Genomic DNA, 22939 nt, shown 5'->3' with positions numbered 1-22939 from the left:
TAGGGAATGGGGGTAACACAAATCTGGGAAAAATTATAATGACACTGCAAGGATAGTCTTTGCTCTAAGCTGTGGATTTTATCACCCATCTACAAGACTGTAGACTTTAGTGCCGATAATTCTATCTCAAACTGGCTGTCAATTGTTTTTTGTATAGACAAGGTCTTAGTTACATTTTCCTTAACTTGTTGTACAAACTGAGAAGGTTGAACAGTTTGTACCATGGATGAAGCAGCAATGCCCACAGAAGTAAGTAACATTACAAGGGCAAAGATTCCTGCAATTAACATTCCAAGAAATCTTTTTTGTCATTTTAAGATTTTTACCAGATCATGTAACAGTTGGTAGGTTTGATGAGATTCCCAAGGCTCAGTTAGGTTAGTAGGAACCCAAGTGAAAGCAGGTTGTTTTAAAATCAAGAGGGAATCTTTTTGGAATGTAGAATTAATACAATGGGATAGTTGTAGCCTGTGCATGACACCTCATACAGATGGCTTGTAGCATTAAGGCACATCTGGATGGGGCCTGAGAGGAGTACAAACATTTCCAATACATAGGCGGTAGCAAATACTGTCTTATTGGGAGTTCCCCATAAGGTACGAATGGAATTATCTGAGCTCTAGTTAAAATTATACCATTTAATAGGTGCAAGTACAGCACCTAATTTCCATTGCGAATTTTTTAAGGGCCAATTGTCACGTTGTAATTGAGATCCAACAAATCCTCCTCCATACCAGGAGATATAGTGATTAGCTTCAACATATAGATAGGATGCGGTCCCCTTCCATTTTAGGATGTGATTGTTACTATACGTAGACCCGTAGGGGCTCCAATCCACAAAGGAAAAACTGTTATTAAGTTTGCTGCTGGTGGGGTTGTCACTATAACAGTCTTTCCAATTAATTTCTTTCTCGGTGGGGTGCCATTCATAAATTTTTTTACATAATGGCTTAGTGGGCGGGGGGATGTCTTAGTAAAGTTACATTTTCTGTACCTCACCCTGGAGCAAGTAGTGATAGTAAATGTATTTGGGCTTTTGCTTCCCCCTTCTTTGGTGTCCATGCTAGCCAGAAGCCTCTCTAATTCTACACACAAAGGAGCGGTAGCTTGATTCTGTCATACAAAAGGGAAGCTGGGTGGCGACACCATGTAATTATACTTTGCCCCTATACTTCCTTGTCCCACCCGTGGTCCTCCTGGATGACCAAGGTGTTTGGCATCATTGGTGACTACATTAGGTGGGGGATCAGCCCACTTAAAGGGTCTTACCCATGGAGGGTCAGGAACATAAGTCCAATATACTTTCCCATTTGCCCCCAGTAGTATTACCACGCAGCTGATGACTGCTAGCATGGCAAGAAAGACATTCTCAGGCGTTCTTGCGGTTCTGGTCTCCTCACAAATTCACTCAGATTTCTGGACCATTTTCTTCACTATGCCCCAGGTCACCTCCAGGCTGTTTGTGGTCTGCCTCGTTCTCCTTCCACTCTTATCTTCAGTGGGTTGCTTGGGGCTGCTGCTATCTGTGGCTAGGGTAGCTGATTGTTTGCAGCTGCAAGGCATGGCTCCAGGTGCAGGGTCTTCATTAATCTGGCCAGTTCCTCCATCAGATCCATGAAGTATAATATTTCTTGCCAGAATCCACACGGGCTTAGAGAAGTTTTCTGGAAATATACAAGTGTATCCTCAACCAATGGTACTAGGGGTTCAGGGCCCTTCCATAAACCAGACTTGGGATCTTTCCATTTAACCAGACCATTTTCCTTTGGATTATTCTGATACCAGTGTATTTCCATGGGTGTCCTGCCATCAGCATTACAAGTGAAAAAATTTAAAATATTTAAGGCCCTTGAGGCAGATGTAACATGCAAGTGGGACATTCCTTGATAATGCGTTTTGCCTGCTGTCGAGTGATTGAGAATAGTTTAGACAACATTTTGGCAGGCTGATGAGATTCTGTGGCCTATTTTAATAAAGAAACCAATTGATCAGCATGTGCATTTCCTTTTGTTAAAGGACCAGGTAATATGCTATGAGCCCTAATATGAATAATATAGAAAGGGTATTGTCTCCGTTGTACAATCTGCTGAACTTGTTTAAATAGTATAAGTAGACTTTGGTCACTGAGCCATTTTAATCAAGCAGTTTCAATTCTATTCACCAGGTCCACAGCATAAGCAGAGTCAGATATAATATTAAGAGGCTCTTGGAAATCCTGCAATGCAGCCTTGATAGCCTCTAATTCAATTCTTTGCACAAAAGTATGACTGATCAGGATGACTTGGTCTGAATTCATCATATGATAAGCAGCTTTACCATTAGATGATCCATCAGTAAAAACAGTTAATGCTCCAGGAATAGGTTCCTGCCTAGTATTTTTTGGTATAATAATGGGGGTGTTATATAAAAATTGTAGTAATTTGTCTTTTAATAGATGACAACTAAGTTCCCCTGAATATCCACTTAGTCAAATTTGCCAATTCAAATCAGTTTGAAATAACATTTCTAATTGTTTCCCAGTGAGGGGGAAGATAAATGCACTGGGGTTCTTCTCCTCTAAGCTGCCTGCAGCGCTTTCTGAGTTGAGATATTAACTGAGCCATGAGCTCTATATATGTAACCACAGTCTTAGAAGATTGATGCCCTAGGTGGACCCATTCCATAATAGCAGAAGAGTTTTTATTTTGGGAGATGACTCCAGTGGGACTATTTGCAATAGGATTTATCTGTCCCAATAAAGGCAATTCAGGCTGTACCTGTGCTACTTGGGCTGAGGAGATTGCCTGCTCAATTCTTAATAACTCCTTCCTAGCTTCATCTGTTAATGTTCGGGGTGAGGAAAGATTAGAGTCACCCCTAAGTATATTAACACTTGGAGTGCAGGTGAATTTCCCGCCAAAATATAAGATGGCTCTGTCTTTTGGTTTTGTTCCATCCACCAAAAGGGTGGATTACAAACAAATATTTGGTAATACGCAGTTACAATCGGCCCGAGTTTACACGTTTCCCGCACTCCACCGCAAATCTATATGAACCGAGTTAAAGACGGCTCCCGCGGAGTACGCGCAATTCACGCGAGCCGACTTAACTCGTTTCCCGCACTCCAAGTGTTAAGTAAGTTTGTCATTTCTCCCATAGAGATTTTCAGATAAGGTCTTAACCAGTTAATATCCCCTAATAATTTTTGAAAGTCATTTAAAGTTTTAAGGCAATCTTTTCATATTTCAACCTTTTGAGACCTAATACATTGGTTTACAATTGTGGTCCCTAGATATGGTCCCTAGATATTTCTTTCTGTACCTTTTCTGGAGCAATTTTTAAGCCCCATTTAGGGAGTTCCTTTTCTAATTAGGAAAACATTGCTAAAGTCTGCTCTTCTCATGGACTTGCGAAGAGCCAGTCATCCCTGTAATGAATGGATAATATAACATTGGGAATATTTGTCCCTTAAGGGCTGAACAGCTTGAGTTACATATGTTTGACACAGGTGGGGCTATTAGCCATTCCTTGAGGCAAAACTTTCCATTGATATCTTTTCATAGGTTCTATATTATTAATATACTAGAGGCCTGGTGCACAAAAATTTGTGCACTTGGGGGGGGGGTCCCTCAGCCCGGCCTGTGCCCTCTCGCAGTCTGGGACACCTCAGGGGATGACCACTTGCTGGCTTAGGCCTGCACTGGCAGTCAGACATCCTCTGGCAACCCGGGAGCCCTAAGGGGATGTCCACTTGCCAGTGGGGAGCAGGCCTAAGCTGCAGTCAGACATCCTTAGCGCTGCTGAGGAGGCGGAAGAGGCTCCTGCCACCACCGCTGTGCTGGCAGCCGTCAGCTTGGCTTGTGGCTGAGCAGAGCTCCCCTCTGTGGAAGCACACTGACCACCAGGGGGCAGCTCCTGCATTGAGCGTCTGCCCCCTGGTGGTCAGTGTGTGTCATAGTGACCAGTCATTCCCAGTCGTTCTGCTGTTAGGGTCAATTTGCATATTACCCTTTTATTATATAGGATAGAGGCCTAGTGCACCGGTGGGGGCCAGCTGGTTTGCCCTGAAGGGTGTCCCGGATCAGGGTGAGGGTCCCACTGGGGTGCCTGGCCAGCCTGGGTGAGGGGCTGAGGGCTGTTTTCAGGCTGGCCACACCCCCTTCATGGTGGGGGTCTCCACTGGGGTGCCTGGCCAGCCTGGGTGAGGGGCTGAGGGCCATTTTTTTTCAGGCTGCCCACAGCCCCTTCATGGTGGGGGGGTCCCACTGGGGTGCCTGGCCAGCCTGGGTGAGGGGCTGATGGCCATTTTCAGGCTGGCCACGCCCCCCCAGCGACCCAAGCTCCTAGCCTCTCCTTTTTTTTTTTTTTTTGTTTTGGCGGGCTGGAAGCAGGTATCTGGGATTTATTTATCTTTTATAATTGAAACTGTGTAGCCTTGAGCGGAGCCCAAGGCCAGCCAGGGCAGGCAGGAAGCTTGGATTCTCCATTGCTGGGGGCAACCCAAGCCTCCTGCTCGCTCCAACTCCGTGGCCGCCGCCATCTTAGTTGGGTTAATTTGCATACTTGCTCCTGATTGGCTGGAGGGCATGGCTTGTGGGTGTAGCAGAGTGGCGGAGTGACGGAGTGATAGTTAATTTGCAACTTTCTCTTTTATTAGTGTAGGTGGCACTGAAAAGGCAAATCTTTGTTTATCTTGGGGTGCCAAGGGAATGGTGATAATCCTTAATATCTACTACTATAAGAGACAAATCTAGAGGGATTTGTGAAGGCGCTGGGATTCCAGACTGTAAAGCTCCCATGGTATGCTTAGTAGCATTAACCACTCTAAGATCATGCAGTATTCACTACTTTCTTGTCGCCTTCTTAGGTATTGTAAATATAGGTGTATTCCAAGGACTATTGGAAGGCTCTATGTGGCCAGCCTCTATTTGTTCCTGTATTAATTCATGAATATAACCTAATTTCTCCTTCATTAATGGCCACTGACCTACCCATATAGGTCTATCATCTTTCCATTGTATAGGATCAGCATGGGGGTGAGGAGATTGAGCAGCGACCACTCCTAAAAAGGCTGATACCCTAATCCTTGTCTTCCTGGGTTTCCTTTGGCTTGGATGGGCTCTTTAATTCCCTGATTATTTTTTCCTAAATATATGACCAGTCTGATATTCCATCTGAGTTATTAACTGCTGTCCCTTGCCAGTAATAATACAAGCTTGTAAACCTTCTAAAACGTCCTGGCCCCATAAGTTGACTGCAATTCCAGAGACTATGCAGGGCTGAAACAATCCTGCCTGTCCTTCCTCATCTTGCCACCTTAACACTGCAGCCCTAAGTTGTGTATTATCAAGAACTCCAACCCCCCTAATAGAGCCCATAACTTCTACCATGGACCAACTTGGAGGCCACAGTTCTTTGCTGATAATGCTGACATCCACTCCAGTGTCTACTAAACCTTTAAACAGTTTTCCCTCTATTCTTAAATTAATTATAGGATGGGTTTTGCTAATTTCATGTATCCAATAGATTTCTAAATCCTTATGTTCCTCTTTGCCTATTTATAGCTTCGCCCTGCTGAATATAAGGTAGAAGTAGGATCTGAGCAATTCTTTGTCCTGGAGTAATCTACATAATATGTTTGCATTCTAGTATTACCTTGATCTCTCCCTAGCCTGATTTCTCCATAGTCTGAATCTATGACTCCAGGCAAAACAGGTAGGCCTTTCAGAGTGTTTCCACTTCTTCCTAAGACTAATCCTAATGTTCCTGGTGGCACAGGTCCCCAAATTCCTGTAGGAACAGCTTGTCGAGCCATATCGGGGGTCAAAGTGACCACTATTGTACTGTTAAAATCTAGGCCTGTGCTCCCTGGAGTGGCTCATATGAGGGAATCCACTGTGGGCCTTGCAGGGCAAAATCCCCTATTGATGACAGGGCTGGGGGCAGCCCCTCTGGCCCTTTCCCTGCGGTTGGCCATTCCCTATGTCTTGATCTAATGGCTGCCCATTTTTATGAAATTTTGATCTACATTGACCGGCCCATTGGTTTCCTTTCTGAAATCTAGGACATAAAGAGGTTGAATCTGCCTTGTTTGAATCAGGAGGTGGAATGCTCACACCTTTCCCTTGAGCACCACCTTGTGTCCTTCTTGTTTGCCTACATTATTTTTTGAAATGTCCTGTTTTTCCACAATTAAAGCATCTTTTATTCCCCGCTGTTACAGTGGCAGCTAATAAGTTTGCTTGAAAAGTGCCTGATCCCATATTCTGACATGCTTGAATCATTTCTATAATGGTACTATTTTTTTCTCAGAGGCGTCAGGCATTTCTTACAATCAGCACTGGCATTTTCATAAGCTAATTGCTGAATTAAAATGTCTCCTGCTGTCTCATGTTGAATCTGCCATCTCACTGCTTGAGTGAGGCGAGCCACAAAATCAGAAAATGACTCTGTAGACCTCTGCATACATTTACTAAAAGTTCCCTCAGGGTCCCCTTTTGCTGGTAAAGTTCACCAGGCTCTTCTCCCACAAAGTCTAATTTGCTCATAAGCTTGTTGCACATAATGTAGTTGATTCTGCACATCACTATATGGTCCTAGTCCTGCCAGCATTTCATAAGTTATTTGATCATTCGCCCGCTGTTTGCGTGAGCTTGCTCCTGACATTTCTCTAAAAATTCTCCCTTCCACAGTAAATAATCCCCTCCATCCAGAGTTGCACGAGCCAGAGAGTACCAATCATAAGCAGATAAGAATGTTTCAGAAATTTTAGTCATAATTTCTCTGGTAAAAGGAGCGGTAGGATCATTTTGTACTATGCTCTCACACAAGGCCTTTATCATTTTAAAGTCAAATTTTTCATGCTGTCTTATTATTTGATTTGGGAGATATGGGTCAGCTACCTGTATAATAGGAAAAGCAAGTCTCTCCTCCACCATCATGTCCTTTAATTCTTCTCGGATAGCTCTTTATATAGGTGATCCTATTACTGGCGAATTAAATGTTTCAGGATCAGGACATGGAGGTGAAGGGGGGCATAAAGGCCATTCTTCCAATTTTTTTTTTTTTGCTCCTCTTTAGGAGCAGAGGGTGCAAAGGGAGGAGGTCTATCCTCTTTTGCCTCCTAAATGGCTCTAGCAAATGCAATACCATGCTCCACAAGGAGAAACAACTTGGAGGCAAGTTTTACCCCTGCTGCTGAGCTTTTTTCAAGTTCTGACCCACTCTTTCCCAATATTCAACATCTAATGTACCCTCTTCAGGAAACCAAGGATTATCCTATCTAATAATAGACAAACATGGTAATTAACCGTACCTCCGACACGCTTCCCATTGGCTAATCAGCAAGATATTGAAATTAACTGCCAACAAAGATGGCGGTTAATTTGCATATGTAGCAGGAAGCAGCAGAGCGAAGACTGAAGGCGGATCCGGCAGGAGCAGTGAAGGCTTTGAAGATGGCTCCGGCCAGAGCAGCGATCAAAGCGGTCTGGAGCAGCGATCAAAGCGGGTCCCACAGGAGCAGCAATTGAAGCGGGTCCAGCCAGAGCAGTGAAGGCTTTGAAGATGGCTCCGGCTGGAGCAGCGATCAAAGCGGTCTGACCGGAGCAGCGATCGAAGCGGGTCCGGCTGGAGCAGTGAAGGCTTTGAAGGCAGCTCTGGCTGGAGCAGCGATCAAAGCGGGTCTGGCCAGAGCAGCCATCAAAGCGGTCTGGAGCAGCAATCAAAGCGGGTCTGGCCAAAGCAGCGATCGAAGCGGGTCCGGCCAGAGCAGCCATCAAAGCGGTCCAGCTGGAGCAGCGATCAAAGCGGGTCTGGCTGGAGCAGTGATCAAAGCGGGTCAGCTGGAGCAGGGAAGGCTTTGAAGGCAGCTCTGGCCTGAGTGAAGGCCTGGGTCCCCAGTGCCGAAGGAAAACCGATGCAGGCAGCCAGGGAAGGGAAGGTCTATTGCACGAATCTTTTTGTGCAACAGACCTCTAGTGTTCTATAATAATATGCAAAATCTGTAAGAGAATACCTTCTGACACTTTAATTCCTTAATCCTTGAGCATGCAAACCAAAAGTCTACAATAGAGTTTCTCCCCTTTAGCCGAATTCTGCCCAAGTAGCCTGGCTAAAAAAGATGTTCCCACCCTACTTAGAGATCATGATTTCTGCGGCTGGCATGGGCTTTGTATGTGGCGAATTTCCCCCCACCTTTTCGGTGATTTTTCCCACCTTTCCAGTGAACTTCGTTTTTCACTCCAGCGAATCTTCTTCTCCAGGTGTCCATGAAAGATGTGACAGCCGCGACCTGTGTGGCTTGGGTCCAGGACCTGGAAAAGGGCCGCACACAAATGACAAGATTAGGCAAGAAATATGAATTTGGAAATCACAGGGGGCCAGGTAGAGAACCCAACTCTAGTGGAAGGGCTTTACTAGTGCCCAGGCCCTGCTAGCTTTTTATTCAATTTTAGATACACATCTTACCCTTAGTCAGGCAGGCAATTCGGTAGCAGACAGACTATCTTAAAGGTCAGTAAATATTAGTAAGATTCACTTTGAGACTATTAGGTCAGGAAATTGCTTGAGCCACATTGTCTCGACTAAACAATTGGTGCACAGCTTTAGCCCTTGCGAAAGCTCAAGGTTGATCAGCCTTCTGGGTTCCTTGTTTACACTTTCCTGATAGTATGACCAGTGGTCTGCAAACTCAGTCAACAGAGCCAAATATCAACAGTACAATGATTGAAATTTCTTTTGAGAGCCAAATTTTTTTAACTTAAACTATATAAGTAGTTTGCTTCTTTGTAGCCATGTCAAACAGGGCACATAAAAAAATGTTTCATTTTATAATAATAAAGCCACCAACACAAAATAATTACAATTCTTAAATTGATGACAAAAATACCTGTAGGATTTTCAGCTGGTTGGAAAAATACAGGTAACTTTATGCTTTGAGTAGGTACTTTTGTCACCTGCGCGCGATTTGTGGACGCGACTAGCACTAACCACTGCACAATGAGACTGCTGACTGACTGGCTCACTCAACTCATGCACGAATCCCTCGCGCCTCCCCCGCACTGCGTATCCTGTCGCCCGACCGACCGACAACCCCCACTTCTTCTAATGCCACTTCTTCAAAATAGACTCGCCCAGGCCAAAAACCGACTTCTGTGCATGGGCCATGAAGTTTCAATCGCACTGTACGTGCGCGCCCGCACGTGGTATTTTGTGGAAGAGCCATACTCAAGGGGCCAAAGAGCCGCATGTGGCTCGTGAGCCGCAGTTTGCCGACCACTGGTATAGACAATGGATAGCTTCCAGAAAACATAGATGCTAAAATCCTCAACAAAACATTAGCAGATAGGATCCAGTAATATATTAAAAAGATCATACACCAAGACCAAGTGGTATTTATTCCAGGATTTCAAGGCTAGTAGAGTAGAGTATTCACAAATCAATAAGTGTAATACATCACATAAACAAATTGAAAGATAAAAATCGCATGATCATACCAATTAATGAAGAAAAAACATTCAACAAACTCCAACACCCATTTTTAATAACTCTCAGCAAAGTGGGAATAGAGGGATCATACCTCAACATAATAAAGGTTAAATATGACAAACCTACAGCAAACATAATATTCAATGGGCAAAAAGTAAAACCATTTTCCTTAAGAACAGGAGCAAGACAGGATGTCCACTTTTACAACATTCACTCAACATAGTACTGGAAATGCTAGCCCCAGCAATCAGACAAGAAAAAAACATAAAAAGTCAGCCAAAACTGGAAAGGAGGAAGTGAAACTCATTATTCACAGATGACATGATATTGTACACAGAAGACCCTAAAGAACACCAAAAAACTAACAGATTTAATATATGAATGTAGCAGGATACAAAATTAACACCCAGAAATCTATGACTTTTTTTATACACCTACTAGTGACCTGGTGCAGGGATTCTTGCACATTGAAATTAATGAGAAGGTGGCTGGTGGGGCAGGACTGGGTGAGATGGGCCAGACATGCCTTGGAGCCAACCTCCCACATGCAGTCCCTCCCCAGCCGGCTGCACCTGGAGTGGCCCCATGGCTTGAAGGGCAACTTCGGAGAGAGCTGGGTTCTTCTGGCAGGTGGGGTCCCTCGGCCTGGCCTGCAGGGATTAGGCCAAAACTGGCTCTTTGGCATCCCCCGAGGGGTCCTGTATTTCGAGAGTGCAGTTTTCAGGTGATGCATCCCAGAATCTGGCTCCCTCCTCTCTGGTTCCAGGGTGTATTACCTGAGAACCACTGTTGCCAAGTCACTGCAGCTCAGCAGCTCCTGCATCGAGCATCTGCCCCCTGGTGATCATTGCGTGTCATAGCTACCGGGCGAACAGTCAGACTGTCACTTAGCCATAGATAGATAGATAGATAGATAGATAGATAGATAGGAAGATAGATAATGAATTCTCAGAAAGGGAAACTAAACAAAAAATCCCATTTACCATAGCAACAAATAAATGAAGATACTTAGGAATAAACTTAACCAAGGAGGTAAAAGTCCTGTACTAAGAAAACTATAGGAGCCCTAGCTGGTTTGGCTCAGTGGATAGAGCATCAGCCTACAGACTGAAAGGTCCCGGGTTCGATTCCAGTCAAGGGCACATGCCTGGGTTGTGGTCTCGATACCCAGTAGGGGGCCTGCAGGAGGCAATTAACCAATGATTCTCTCTCATCATTGAAGTTTCTATCTCTCTCTCCCTCTCCCTTCCTCTCTGAAATTAATAAAAGTATATATTTTTAAAAAACTAAAACATCTATTAAAAAGCAAAAATCTTGGATTATGTGTTGATTATATAAATTATACATTTTGCCATTCTTCAATAAAATTCATTACAAAAAAAAAACAAAACAAAACTAAAGGACATTGGATAAAGAGATAGAAGAAGATATAAACAAGTGGAAGAATATACCATGTTCATGGATTGGTAGAATTAACATCATTAAGATGTCCATATTACCCAAAGCAATCTATAGATTCAATGTAATCTCTATTAAATTACCAACAACTTATTTCACAGATCTAGAAGAAATACTCCAAAAATTTATATGGAACCAAAAAGAGACCTCAAATAGCCATATAGTAATCTTGAGAAAGAATAATAAAGTTGGAGGAATTACAATACCAGATATCAAGTTATACTACAAAGCCACTGTAATCAAAACAGCTTTATACTGGCACAAGAAAAGATAGACATGTAGATCAACAGAACAGAACAAAGAACCCAGAAATAGACCCAAGCCATTGTGCTCAATTAATATTTGTCAAAGGAGGCAAGAGCATACACTGGAGTCAAGACAGTCTCTTAAATAAATGGTGTTGGGAAAATTGGATAAATACATGCAATAAAATGAAACTAGACCACCAACTTACACCATACACAAAAATAAACTAAAAATGGATAAAAGACTTAAACCTAAGTTGTGACACCCTAAAATTCTAGAAGAAACCATAGGCAGCAAAATCTCAGACATCTCTCGTAGCAATATGTTTGCAGATACATCTCCTATGTCAAAGGAAACTAAGGAGAAAATAAACAAATGGGACTACATCAAAATAAAAAGCTTCTGCACAGAAAAAGACACCATCAACAAAATGCTAAGGGAGCCCACTATATGGGAGAACATATTTGGCATGATATATCTGATAAAGGATTAATATCCAAAATATATAAGGAACTCATAGAACTTAACAAAAGAAAGCAAACAATCCAATTTAAAAATGGGCAAAGGACCTAAATACACACTTCTCCTAAGTGGACGTACAAATGGCCAAGCGCCATATGAAGAAATGTTCGGCCTGGATGGCATGGCTCAGTGGCTGAGCGTCAACCCATGAACCTGGAGGTCATGGTTCAATTCCTGGTCAGGGCAGATGCCTTGTTTGGATGCTCGATTCTCAGTGGGGGGCATGCAGTAGGCAGCCAATCAATGATTCCATCTCATCATAGATGTTTCTATTTCTCTCTCCCTCTCCCTTCATCTCTGAAATCAATTTAAAAAGTTTTTAAAATGTTCAAAGTCACTGATCTTCAGAGATATCCAATTAAAACCATAGTGAGATATCACCTCACAGCTGTGAGAATGACTAGCATTATCAAATCAACAAATAAGTGCTGACAAGGATGTGGAGAAAAGGAAAACCTAGTATACTGCTGGTGGGAATGCAGACTGGTACAACCATATGGAAAGAGTATGGAGTTTCCTCAAAAAATTAAATATGGAACTGCTATTTGACTCAGTGATCCCACTTCTAGGAATATATCCTAAGAAACCTGAAGCACCAATCAAAAATAATGTATGCACCCCTATGTTCATAGCAGCACAATTTACAATAGCTAAGATCTGGAAACAGCCCAAGTGCCCACCAGTAGAAGAGTGAATAAAAAATCTGTGGTACATTTATACCATGGAATACTATGCAGCAGTAAAAAAGAAGGATCTCTTACTCTTTGAGACAGCATGGAGGGACCTAGAGGTGTTATATACTAAGCAAAATAAGCCAGTCAGAGAAAGAGAAGTATCACATAATCTCACTCATATGTGAAATTCAATTAACAAAATAGATCCAGAGACATAGAAGCTTTGAACAGACTGTTGAATCTCAGAGGGAAGGTAGGGGTTGGTGGGTGGTTGGGAAGAGATCAACCAAAGAACTTGTATGTATATATGCATAACCCATGGACACAATCAATAGAGTGGTGGAGACCTGGGTTGAGGGGCTAGGGCGGGCTATAAGGGGTCAATGGGAGAAAAAAGGAGACATATATAATACTTTGAATAGTAAAGGTTTAAAAAATAAAATAAATTGCACTATAATGGTAAAAAAAAATAGATACAAGAAAAAATGTGTTAGTGAAAGAAAATAGCTTTCCTATATATAATACTAGAGGCCTGGTGCACGAAATTTGTGCAAGGGGAGTATCAGCCCAGCCTGCACCCTCTCCAATCCGGGACCCCTACACCTTTTTCTTATCTAGCTAACCTTTTCACATTTAAAAAATTAACTGAAATACCACCTACTCTAGGAAATCCTCTTTGAACAAATCTCTTTACAATCTGTATTAAGTATTTTCATAGTATACTATTCTTTTTCTTTAGCAGCAACTTAGAGTAGATGCAATTTGCTTCTCATTCTTGCCTCTGAATTCTTTCTTGTTGCTCTTGTAATCGTGAAGCTTATCCAATTTACATTTGCCTTTCAAGGGCTTATATTTGGTTCAGTTTCTAGTTGGCTCCCTGCTTTTTTTTAAGCAATAAATTTGGGTTGTAATAGTAAACCTCACTTGTAATCAAGCCTGTAGGTCTCCTCTATCTGAATCCTATATAATAAAGAGGTAACATGCAAATTAACTCTCACGCCCTCACAAGATGGCTGCCTATGACCAGGCCAGCAGGGGGGTTAATGAGGGACAACCAAATGACTGAACAAGCAGACTGCTTGGGGTGACCAGGCCAGCAGGGGGGTTAGTGAGGGATGACCAAACGACTGAACAAGCAGGCTGCTTGGGGTGACCAGGCCAGCAGGGGGGTTAGTGAGGGACGACAAACACTGAACAAGCAGGCTGTGAGGGGCAACCAGGCTGGCAGGGGGGCAGTGGGGGTGATTAGCTAGCAGGGGGGGGCAGTGAAGGGTGACTAAGCCAGCTGGGGGGGCAGTTGGGGGCAATGAGGCCGGCCGGGGGGGGGGGCAGTTAGGCATGACCAGGTCAGCAAAGAGGTGCAGTTAGGAGCGACCAGGCCGGCAGGAGGGGAGTTAGGGGTGACCAAGCAGGCAGGTGAGTGATTAGGAGTCAGCTATCCAGGAATGTGAGAGGGATGTCCAACTGCCAGTTTAGGCCCATTCCCCGGGATCAGGCCTAACCCGGCAGTCAGATATCCCCCGAGGGGTCCCAGATTGGAGAAGGTGCAAGCTGGGCTGAGGCGACCCCCCCCCTCCGCATGAATTTCGTGCACCGGGCCTCTAGTATTTCTATAATACTTATCACTTTAGCATGCCAGAGATTGTGTTTATTTATAAAAAATAACAATAAATGCCACCTGATCATTTGATTTTCTAGTAATATTTTATAGCAAGATGTATTCTAGTAATTTAACTATTACAAAACTGAGGCACACATTGAACAATAAAGAATGTCTCAAATATCAAAGCATATTACACTTAGGGCCTCCCTTGTTCTGTGCCTCAAATATCATAGCATAGTACACAATTCACATGGAACTCAGCTTCCTTTAAAATAGGAAGGGATGTCATACTCGTGAAGCAGCTACTTGCACACATATTTTTTTATTTAATTCATAGCACATACTCTTTGTACTAATTGTTGGAAAATCACCCTAGCAATTGCCTCTGTTCCTCTCTGTATTGTTGCCTTACATTCTGATGTCATTACTGTGCTTTTATCATCCACTCGCTCTAATAAGACTGTGAATTATTTAAGGGCAGAGATCATGACTTGAGCTTGTGTTTCTCTGTCATGGTGCCTAGATAAATACTCAAATGCCATCCAGTCCAAATGCCTGTGATGAGAGATGCCCACCATTGCTGGAGACCTCTGAATTTTATTTAAGGGGCCTCACTTGTTCTATGCCTTTACAGAGGGGTGAGTAGGGGCTGAGGGAATTTGGGGAAACCCAAACAGAATTCTCCTCCTGCAAGATTTTGCTAAGCTGGCATTTGTCCAATTAAAACCCGGACACACAGCAATAACAAAGGCACTGGTCTCCTACAGCTAATTCGTGGGGATCAAACCCCAGCCTGCAGGAACTCACCCCCGTGGTCAGGGCTCAGCTGATGGGTGGACCTGGGCTGGTGCTCCTGACTCTGGAGAGAGGGAGACTTCCCGTGACCCGGGAAACTACTATCAACTGAAAAAACAGAAGCACAGAGGATGATTCAAAAACACGAAAGATAACGCTGGCAATTCCTTCAATCTCTGGGGTAACCCTGAATAAAACCAAACCCTGAACTTGTACACAAGCACAGAAAAATGTTGCTCAAGGGAAAAGCGATTCAGACCCAGGCCGGAGGGCTGAGGGCTAGAGGCCCTAGACGCCACGCCACATGCGAAGGCTCTGCGCCAGGCTGATGCTGAGCAACCCGAAGCTGGGCTGCCAGCACATGGGGGCCGCACACAAAGGCTGTGGATCTTCCAAAGCAGCAAACATGGCAGAGCGCTCCAAGCCTCCAAGCATGCTGGGGCCGGGCCTGAGGCAAGCACGCTTGCCTGCCCTCTCCTCCCTCCAACCACCTCAGGCGCCGCAGCCTCTAGACAGCCCTTCTCCCCTTCTCCTCGCCAGCAGGGCGGCTCCTCACTTACCTGTAGCCCTTGAGCGCTTGGGCTCCTGCAGGTCCCCAAACAGGTCCATGGCGGAGGCTGGTCAGCAGAGCGACTTCTTCGCCTGGGACCACTGGCAGCTTCTTTGCCCAGGACCTCAGGAAACTTCTTTGCCCGGGATTGTGAGCGGCTTCTCCTGGGCTGGCCACAGCCACAGCACCCGGCCTGGCATTGTCAGGAAGGACTTCCGGAAGGTCGTCAGGAAGATGTCTGGTCTAATTAGCATACTACCCTTTTATTAGTATAGAAAATAATTATGAAGTAAAATAGTACTTTGTTTTTATACAATGAAGACAGTAGCACTTCATTTCCTATATAAGAAAAAAAAATATATATATATATATGAAAATTAGATTATATATAATAAATTCTATTAAAAGAGATATTCAAGGAGAGAAATAAAGGCTCAGGACCTTTATTTCTACAAACTAACCACTGAACTTGTAAGCCATGGAAACAAAAGGAGAAACCCAATTAGTATTCTGGTTTCTATGATGATGTACAAATAGATTCAGATTTGAAAGAAGTTTCTTTATGACCTACCATAAAGGAAGCTTTCAATTGTAGAGTAGGCTATATCCTTAATGATATCTGTGTAATAAATATGATAGTGAATTTCCTTTTCAAACCTAATTCATGATGCCAATGTGTGATGGAGTAAAAGCAATCACTTTGATGGGGTCTACAAAAATGTATTTCAAGAATTAGAGAATTGCCATTGGGCCACTCAAATTTAGCAAATTACATTGAATTGATATTCTAGTATGTTTGGTGTTCTGAGTAAGACTTGAATAGAATTTAAATTAAAATCAAACTAATGATAATTTTTCTTATGTTTGCTATAAAACAAAGGTCTACCCAAATGTAACAATAGGTGTTTTTATTGAGCAACCAACCCCTTTCCTACCTCGATTTCTGGACATACTTTTGACACTGGATTACCCAAAAGAAGCACTTAAAGTCTTTATTCATAACAAAGTAAGTATTTGAGACATTAATAATTTATGTAAAAAGTATTTTTAAATTAAATCTTTTAAATATTTTTTTTCCTTTGGAACTATTTGTTATTATCTATTTGTGTTTGAAAAAATCCAATCATCTAAAATAAGTAGGGGCTTTTTGGAGTAATTACTGCCCTGATTTTTTAAGACCTAAGGATAAGAGTCTAGAAACTAGTATAATAATATTGGGATAAGCCTCATGAAACTAACACACTTTGTAGATCAAAAATTGTTGAATATCAGCCATTTCCAATGGCTCAACTTAATATGTAATAAAGAGATGTCAGAGGTCTTTATATTGCTTTACCTTTGTATTAGTTCTGGCACTTCGTTTTTAGAATCTATCATTAAATTGTTTGCAGCTAATAGTAACACCATAACATTAGAACTTGAAATATCTTGCAGCTAGAGTATTGTTTTGATTAATTGTACAACGGCATGCTCTTCCCCAAAGGATTAGTTTCATTTCCTTCAGAAATATTCAGAGCTTCCCAAACACCTCTCACATATAATCTGAACTTAATGACATTTTTTTCCAATACTTTTCCATACTTGCCGCTTTCCTGTTTAAAACAGTTAGTATTTAACATCATCTAGAAAAACGCATTAGCAGTTAAGTATGCTGTTTTCTCTCTTCTGTCCTAATACTTTTTGTTTACCACTATTCTTTCTTCCTAATGTAAATGTCAGCTAATCATTTGCCTTTTCCAGATAATATTTTGGGGCAAAAGTTTACAGTTGTGAGTATGTGAAACACAGAGTTTATTCTTATTATTTATTAATTATTGTATTATTTTCCATATAAAAAACTGTAAGCTTACATTTGTCCCACCCTGCATTGTCTTTTATTTATGCTTTCTTTCCTTTCATAGGAAGGAAGGAAAAATTAACTCTATGTAGTTTTTATGCTTCAAGTAGTTTTAACAATCTATGAAAAACTTTTAAAAATACTTACTGAGACTTGACACATAAAAAGCTCTGAAATGCTCTAAGGGAGACAAAATCTTATTGAAGTTTTAGCACAGTTTAATGAAACTAATTTGATGGTTTTATGTTGATAGTTTTCCCATCAATAAAATTTTATTAAATACTGTTTTTGTAAAATAAAAGATATTCACAATTTTATATATGCCATTATTTTTGTTCCTCTAACTTCACAGAAGATTGAAATATGTATTTCATAAAATTATTTATAACTTAGATTAATATTTATTAGGTTTAATATGCATTTTTAATGGCTATTTTATAACACATGTCTAACATTCTCAGCCCGTAAGCCATTTCCACACCACTACCCCCCACACACACTCCCAGTTAGAAACACTTCATAGAACCCAGTATTTAAATATTTATGTAAGCACCTGTCTAGGAGTAAATGTTAAAATAATATTGAGATATTTTCTCTTTAAAAAATATTGATATGTATTTATTTGAGCTTCTATATGTGACATTTAGATGATATTTAAATGAAACATGCTTAATTTGGTTATCATTTGGTCTGTGAGTGAATACGTGCATTGTGGAATTCACCTCTTTGAATGTGAACCCACCCCTACATATGAATACTTAAGTCATCTTATTTTGTCTTCTTTTCTCACTAATTTTATATTTTAAAATTTTGTTACAGGAAGTTTATCATGAAAAGCACATCAAGGTATTTTTTGATAAAGCTAAACATGAAATCAGTACTATAAAAATAGTAGGACCAGAAGAAAATCTAAGTCAAGCCGAAGCCAGAAACATGGGAATGTATGTTTTCATAAATTTAATTTAAATAATTTCTACTAAATAAACTTAGAAAAAATTAGTACCCTAAACTTGGATGTCTCAATTATGTGTGTGTGTGTGTGTGTGTGTGTTTGTGCGCGCGCGCGCGTGCGCACATGCATGCGCACATGCACGCGCAGGTGTGAACACCCTCTACTGTTAGACTCTATCTGCAATTGTATTTAAAGGACCATGGAAGTTACTTACATTTTTTTCTTTTAATGGCTAAGAGACTACATATTTAATCAAACTTTTAATTAAACTACAGATCAAGATTTTTAAAAATACTCAGACAAATGTATAGTATGACTTATGTAAGCAGTGATTTAAATGTTTATTATCTGAAGGATGTGTGTGGTAAAAATGAGTGTCTTCGACTAAGGGGGAAAAGGGTATTCCTACATTTTAGTTACCTACTAATCTAGAAGATACTGTAACAGAAGAAATATTTTAGGTCCTTTGTTTAGCCCTTTTGATACTTCAGACAGATTACTAATAAAATTATTTGAATAGTAAAAACAGTCTTTGCCCTAGCTGGTTTGGCTTAGTGGATAGAGTGTTGGCCTGAGGACTGAAGGGTCCTGGGATCGATTCCAGTCAAGGGAACATGCCTGGGTTGCAGGTTTGATCCATAGTGGGAGACATGCAGGAGGCAGCCAATCAATGATTCTCTCTCATCATTGATGTTTCTATCTCTCCCTCTCTCTTCCTCTTTGAATCAATAAAGATATATTTTTTAAAAAACAGACTTTTATTCAGTAAATGTTAATTGAATATTCCAGGCAGTGGGTTAATAGCTGCTAATGAAAAAGCAAATAAGTCCTGGTGACTTCCTGTTCTGTGCTGGGAAAGCTTAAGGCTCAGTGGGATGGATACTGCCGGGGGAAGAAGGCGATGTATGTGGGAAAACAGATCTCAGAAAAACCAAACTGATGCTTTTACTAACAGTTCTATAACTTTTAAATATCTTTACTGTTGAGAGTATTACAAATGTTGCCCCTTCTCCCCCACCCGCTTTGCCCTCCTCCAACCACATTCTGCCTCTCCCCAGGCCTTCACCACTCTATTCTTTGTGCCATGGGTAATGCATATATGCATATAAGTTTTTTGGTTAATTTCTTCCCACCTTCCCTTCCCCTTCCCTCTGAGATTCATCAGTCTGTTTCATGTTTCCGTGCCTCTGGTTCTATTTTATTCATCAGTTTATTTTGTTCATTGGATTCTTTGTTCATTTATTTTGATTTTTACATTCAGTTGTTGATAAAAATGTATTTATTGCCATTTTATTATTCATATTTTTAACCTTTTTTTCTCTTCTCCCTCTTCTTAAAGAATACCCTTCATCATTTCATGTATCATTAGTTTGGTGGTAATGAACTCCTTTAGCTTTTTCCTGTCTGTGAAACTCTTTATCTGACCTTCAATTCTAAATGAGAGCATTGCTGGGTAGAGTAATCTTGGTTTTAGTCCCTTGCCATTCATCACTTTGAATATTTCTTGCCACTCCCTTCTGGACTGCAGTTTCTGTTGAGAAATTATCTGACAGTCCTATGGCACTCCCTTATAGGTAACTAACTGCTTTTCTCTTGCTGCTTTTAATATTCTCTCTTTGTCTTTAACCCTTGTCTTGATGTGGTCCTCTTTGGATTCCTCTTGTTTGGGACTCTCTGAGCTTCCTGGACTTGTAAGTCTATTTCTTACACCAGGTAGGGGAAGTTTTCTGTCATTATTTCTTCAAATAGGTTTTCAATATCTTGGTCCCTCTCTTCTCCTTTCAGCACCCCCATTGTGTGAATGTTGGCATGCTTGAAGTTGTCCCAGAGGTTCCTTACACTATCTTCATATTTTTGGATTCTTTTTTCTTTTTGCTCTTCTGATTGGGTGTTTTTGATTCCTCATATTCCAAATCTTTGAGTTGATTCTCAGTGTCCTCTACTATTGATTCCCTGCTAGTTATTCTTTATTTTAGTTAGTGTATCCTTCATTTCTGACTGGTCCTTTTTCAAGTCTTTGATGTTCTCACTAATTTCCTTGGAATTCTCACTAAGTTCCTTGACATTCTCACTAATTTCCTTGAAGCTCTCATTAAGTTCCTTAAGCATCCTTATAATCATTGTTTTGAACTCTGAATCTAGTAGTTTGCTTGCATTTAGTTCTTTTTCTAGAGATTTCTTCTGTTCTTTTGTTTGTGACATATCTCTTTGCCTCTGCATTTTGGCTACTTCCCTATGTTTGTTTCTATTTATTAGGTAGAGCTGCTTTGTCTCCTGGAATTGGTAGAGTGGCCTTGTGTAGTAGGTGTCCTGTGGGGCCCAGTGGCTCAGCCTCCCCAGTCACCTGAGCTGGGCACTTTAGGTATGCCCTTGTGTGGGCTGTGTGCACTGTCCTATTGTAGTTGAGGCTTAATTGCTGTTGCCATCACTGGGAGGAATTGACCTCCAGGGCAATTGGCTGTGAGGACCTACTGTAAAGAGCTGCTGTACAGAAAACACCCTTATGGAACTGGACTTCCTTCAGTGGGGATTTGGTGTTCACTGAGTTTACCCCTTGAGTATGTGGCTCATAGATGTGGTAGAGTTGTAATCTGGTGCAGTCTGAAGCTGTCCACTGGGTTCACTGGCTCTGGGGCCTCCCCAGAGGTACCAAGTCAGCCACTGCCTGGGACCACCCAGCCTGAGCTACAGAGCGATCTACAGATGGCTGCTATTTGTGTTATGCTAGGAAGTGCTCAGGAGAAACCAAGCTGTGAACCTTGGCAAACTGCTGCTAGGGTTGGCGGGCCACTTATCAAGAGGTATTGAGCATACAGAGTACAGCTGTTCCTTATTTGAGAGATTTTAGGAAAGTCCGAAGCCTGAGTCCATAACAGGTCATTCATATGGAAAAGCCACTGCAAACATATTGGGTATGGCTGCCAATGGGTGGAGCAGGATCTCAGGGAATCACCAGGGTGGGGCAAACAGCGTGGGCCAGGCTGATGGATACTCAGATTTGGTGTCTGTCAGTCAGCTCGGTTGGTGGGAGATCCCAGCACTTTTGTCTGGGAGAAAGCTGTCCCGAATTCTTGCCCTGATGCCACACAATTTAGTTCCTCCCTGTATGTCTCTGGATCTTTTAAAGCTGCTTCCCCAGCACTGGAGCTCAGAGGGAGTTAATCCAAGTAAGTCTGTGTGCTGGCCCTTTAAGAGGAGCTGCCTGGTTCTCCAGTAGCCTCCGAATCACTCAGCCACAATCCCCACTGGGTTTTATAGCCTGAAGTTATGGGGACTTCTCTTCCCAGCTCTGGAATCCTGGGCTGAGGGGTCTGATGTGGGGCTGGGACCCTTTGCTTCTCATGGGAGGCCTCCTCTGCCAAGATATCCCTCGTGATTCAAAAGACACAACCTGTGGGTGTCAGACCATCTCATTGCATGCCTCCACCCCTCCTACTAGTCTTGATGTGTTTTCTTCTTTACTCCTCTAGTTGTCAGACTTCCATCTAGCCAAATTTTAGGCAGTTCTGAATGATGGTAGGTCTGTATTTTAGTTGTAATTTTGATGTGTTTGTGGGAGGATCCAAGTATCAGCATTTACCTATGCCACCATCTTGGTTCCTCAGTTCCAAAACTTCTTTATTGGAGTATCCTTGAGTCCATATTTAAAACTTATTTTTAAAAATTACATGTAAAAATTTACTGCCTGGTGTAGTGGTTTGATAGTTGCTTAGAAACAAATGCAGTGTGGAGATACACATTGACAATACCTGAAAGTGATAACGGGGGGCCCAGAAAAGAGAGGGCCCAAAATGTAGAACCATAATACTGGGAAGAATTTCATGTATCATAGGTGATTCATTCCATGGTGTCTTGATAGGACACTGCAAACTACCAAGAAAAGCATTCATAATAGTCAGCATTTCTATTAAGAAGCAGAGGAGTAACAATCTAAGAAAAAAATCAAATGAAGTCAACTTCCAAAAGTATTAATATCTAAAGAGTCATTGACTTGTATCTCCAGGATTCAGTAAAAGCTGAGCTGGTGGATATACCATATTTTGCAATGTGCATGTGTGTGTATTTGTGTGCAGTGTGCATGTGCAAAAACTTTTTTTTTTTTACAAAATTGTTAATAAATACATTGGGGTAAATTATTTTTGCCTTTTAGAGAGGATTTAATTATAAATTATAAATTGCCATTCTGACTGATTGATTTATGTCCTAAAATATTTACTGGTTGAAAACATATTTTACCTGCCTAAAATTTTTAATGTTGATCTATCTGTGAACATCTGTGTTGATAAATTGACCATTTTGAAGTTCAATACAATATTTATCCTTTTGAATATTATCTTAGAAAACTGTTAGAGAAACTTTATTTTACATATAAGCTTTTTATTAACATTTTTCAACAGCAAATAAATATTTTTCTAATTTTTATTTCTCTTTCAATGTCAGGGATTTTTGCCGTCAGGATGACAGCTGTGATTATTACTTCAGTGTGGATGCAGATGTTGTTTTGACAAATCCAAGGACTTTAAAAATTTTGATTGAACAAAACAGGTATCATAAAATTTAATGTCAATTTATTTGGAAAATTATCATTTTCTTCATCGGTGGGGACACACTATAGTTACATTTGTGGAATGAACAAATAGGAAGGAGCAAATTGAGGGAACTCACACTAAATTATTTTCTACACCTTATAAACTTTCAATTCTAATTAATTGCCTATAAGGAAGTCAAATAGAAAATAACCTGATAAAAATTACAAGTTTTTATTGTTAGTTATAATCACAAATGTGATGTTTGTCCATTATATTTGTCCTATTTTTCTATGTAAAGATGAGTG

At 41.3% G+C, this 22939-nt stretch overlaps 1 protein-coding gene across 1 annotated transcript in view; it reads left to right on the top strand.

Annotated features, from left to right (window-relative positions):
• Positions 1 to 22650, top strand: part of PLOD2 (procollagen-lysine,2-oxoglutarate 5-dioxygenase 2) — a gene marked incomplete at its 3' end in the record, with an annotated part of 224728 nt that extends 202078 nt beyond the window's left edge. The window contains exons 9-11 of the mRNA XM_006088668.3: positions 16197 to 16322; positions 17973 to 18094; positions 22546 to 22650. Coding sequence (XP_006088730.3) covers positions 16197 to 16322; positions 17973 to 18094; positions 22546 to 22650 — 353 coding nt within the window. The remainder of the gene's footprint in view (positions 1 to 16196; positions 16323 to 17972; positions 18095 to 22545) is intronic.
• Positions 22651 to 22939: the final 289 nt, after the last annotated feature.

The sequence above is a fragment of the Myotis lucifugus genome, unplaced genomic scaffold (assembly GCF_000147115.1).
Source record: "Myotis lucifugus unplaced genomic scaffold, Myoluc2.0 scaffold_50, whole genome shotgun sequence".
Taxonomy (NCBI): domain Eukaryota; kingdom Metazoa; phylum Chordata; class Mammalia; order Chiroptera; family Vespertilionidae; genus Myotis; species Myotis lucifugus.
The sequence above is the reverse complement of the archived record's forward strand: the minus strand, read 5'-3'. Positions and strand labels throughout refer to the sequence as shown.